The sequence below is a fragment of the Numida meleagris genome, chromosome 24 (genome assembly GCF_002078875.1).
Source record: "Numida meleagris isolate 19003 breed g44 Domestic line chromosome 24, NumMel1.0, whole genome shotgun sequence".
Classification (NCBI taxonomy): domain Eukaryota; kingdom Metazoa; phylum Chordata; class Aves; order Galliformes; family Numididae; genus Numida; species Numida meleagris.
This window is the reverse complement of record NC_034432.1, coordinates 1,708,991-1,711,359: the sequence shown is the minus strand read 5'-3', so window position 1 is coordinate 1,711,359 and position 2,369 is coordinate 1,708,991. Positions and strand designations below refer to the sequence as shown.

Below are 2,369 nucleotides of genomic sequence, written 5' to 3'. Positions count from 1 at the left end.
GGGTGGGGATGGGGACAGGGATATGGGGATGGCAATATGGGGATAGGGATGTGGGTGGGGATGTCAGTATGGGGTTGGGGGCAGTGATATGGAGATGGGGGCAGAGACGTGGGGATGGGGACAGTGGTATGGGAATGGGGACATGGGTGGGGATGGGGACAGAGATACGGAGTTGGGGACGGCGATATGGGGATGGGGACAGTGATATCAGGATGGAGACATGGGTAGGGATGGGGATAGCGATATGGGGATGGCGATATGGGGATGGGGGCAGAGATGTGGAGATGGGGATGGTGATATGGGGATGGGGACAGCGATATGGGGATGGGGACGTGGGTGGGGACGGGGATGGCAATAAGGGGATGGTGACGGTGCTATGGGGATGGGGGCGTGGGTAGGGATGGGGACGTGGGCGGCCGGACCTTTCTCGAAGACGTAGAGCGTGACCTGGGAGGACTTGCCCACGATGTCGGGGGGGTTCTTGACGTCGCAGGTGAAGGTGCCGTTGTCGGTGTAGTCCAGGTTGTGGATGACGATGGAGCCGTCCTTGCGCCAGGGGTTGCCCACCCACTCCATGCGCTCCTTGAAGGTGCCCACGTCATCGATGTAGGGTTGGCCTTTGGCGTAGTGGAAGATCTGGTGGTGGAGAGAAGGGGGGAGGTTCGGGTCGCGGTTTGGGTCACGGTTTGGGCGGTGGTTGGATCTGGGTGCACCCCGAGGCCGGACGCGGCGCTTACGGAGATGCTGTCGCGACTGCCCTCGGCCTGGAAGTGCCATGTGATGGAGATGTCCTCCGAGATCCACTCGCTGGACCAGAAGCTGCACGAGAGGGTGACGTGGGAGCCCACGGTGCCGTACACCTCCCGCGGCGTGTACACGTGGATGGCCGACGTGGGGGGCAGCCCTGTAGGGGACAGAGCTCTCAGCCCCATGGGGACACCAGTGTGAAGCCACCAGCGCCACTGGGTCAACAGCGTGGCACTGGTAGAGCCACAGTGCCCTGTGGGGACACCATCATGGTACCAATTAATTAATTAAGCCGTCATCCCCATGGGGACACCAGTATGGCACCAGTAAATTGATCAGCCCCATGGGGACACCAGCCCCATGAGGACAACCACCAGCATCACGGGGACACCGGCATGGCACCCGTAGAGCCACAGTGCCCCATGGGGACACCAGCGTGGCCCTGGTAGAGCCACCAGCCCCATGGAGACAACCACCAGCCCCATGGGAACAGCCACCAGCCCCATGGGGACAACCACCACCCCCATGGGAACAGCCACCAGCCCCATGGGGACAACCACCACCCCCATGGCCGCCAGCCGCTCTGTGCCCCCGCGCCGGCCCCGTGCCAAAGTCCCCGACTGCCACCAAAGGGCTTTTGTTGGCGGTGCAGAATGCACAAGGGACAGTGGCTCTTTGTGCTGCCGACCGTCGGCGTTGCCTGCCCTGGGGCTGCAGTGGTGGCCGTGGGGACAGCGTGGGGGGCTCCGAGGAGACGGTGGCAGCGCTCGGCTGAGCGTGGCGGTGTCCCCATGGTGGTGTCCCCGTGGCGGTGGCACTGGGGTTTCCTTGCAGCCCCATGGCGGTGGCCAGCGGTTGGACGCCGCGATCCCCGTGGGATGTGTTCTGCTTTGCAGATTCTCTGCTATCCCTTGAACCCACGATTGCGGGATCCCGTGATTCCATGGCCCCGTGATTTGATGATCCTACAGTCCAGTGATTCCGCCACCCTGGGATCCGATGCTATGACTCTGATCCCATGATCCTGTGTTCCTATGAGTCTGAGCTTCTGTGATCCTACAGTTCCACAGCCCTGCAACCCTACAACCCCACGATCCTCTGATCCTATCATCCTACAGTTCTATGACTGCGTTTCCGTGACTCTAGCATCCTACGACTCCATGATCCGACAAGTCTACAACTCTACGACCCCACGATTCTACAATCCTACAGTTCCACCATCCTACAGGTCTACAGTCCTACAGCCCTGTGATCCTACAGCCCTGTGATCCTACAGCCCTGTGATCCTACAGCTCTGTGATCCTACAGTTCTCTGTGATCCTACATCTCCGTGATCCTACAGCCCCATGATCCTACAGCTCCATGATCCCACAGTTCTCCATGATCCTACAGCTCCATGATCCTACATCTCCATGATCCCACAGTTCTCCATGATCCTACAGCTCCGTGATCATACATCTCTGTGATCCTACAGCCCCAGGACCCTACAGCCCAATGGTCCTACAGCTCTGTGGTCCTACAACTCCATGACCCTACATCTCCATGACCCTACATCTCCGTGACCCTACATCTCCGTGACCCTACATCTCCATGACCCTACATCTCCGTGACCCTACATCTCC

General features: G+C 60.0%; 1 protein-coding gene across 1 annotated transcript in view; it reads right to left on the bottom strand.

Moving 5' to 3' along the window:
• The window catches only part of MPZ (myelin protein zero), a gene marked incomplete at both ends in the record, with an annotated part of 3,192 nt that extends 2,288 nt beyond the window's left edge, over window positions 1-904 (bottom strand). The window contains 2 exon segments of the mRNA XM_021376514.1: window positions 423-636; window positions 738-904. Of these exon segments, the coding sequence (XP_021232189.1) occupies window positions 423-636; window positions 738-904 (381 nt within the window).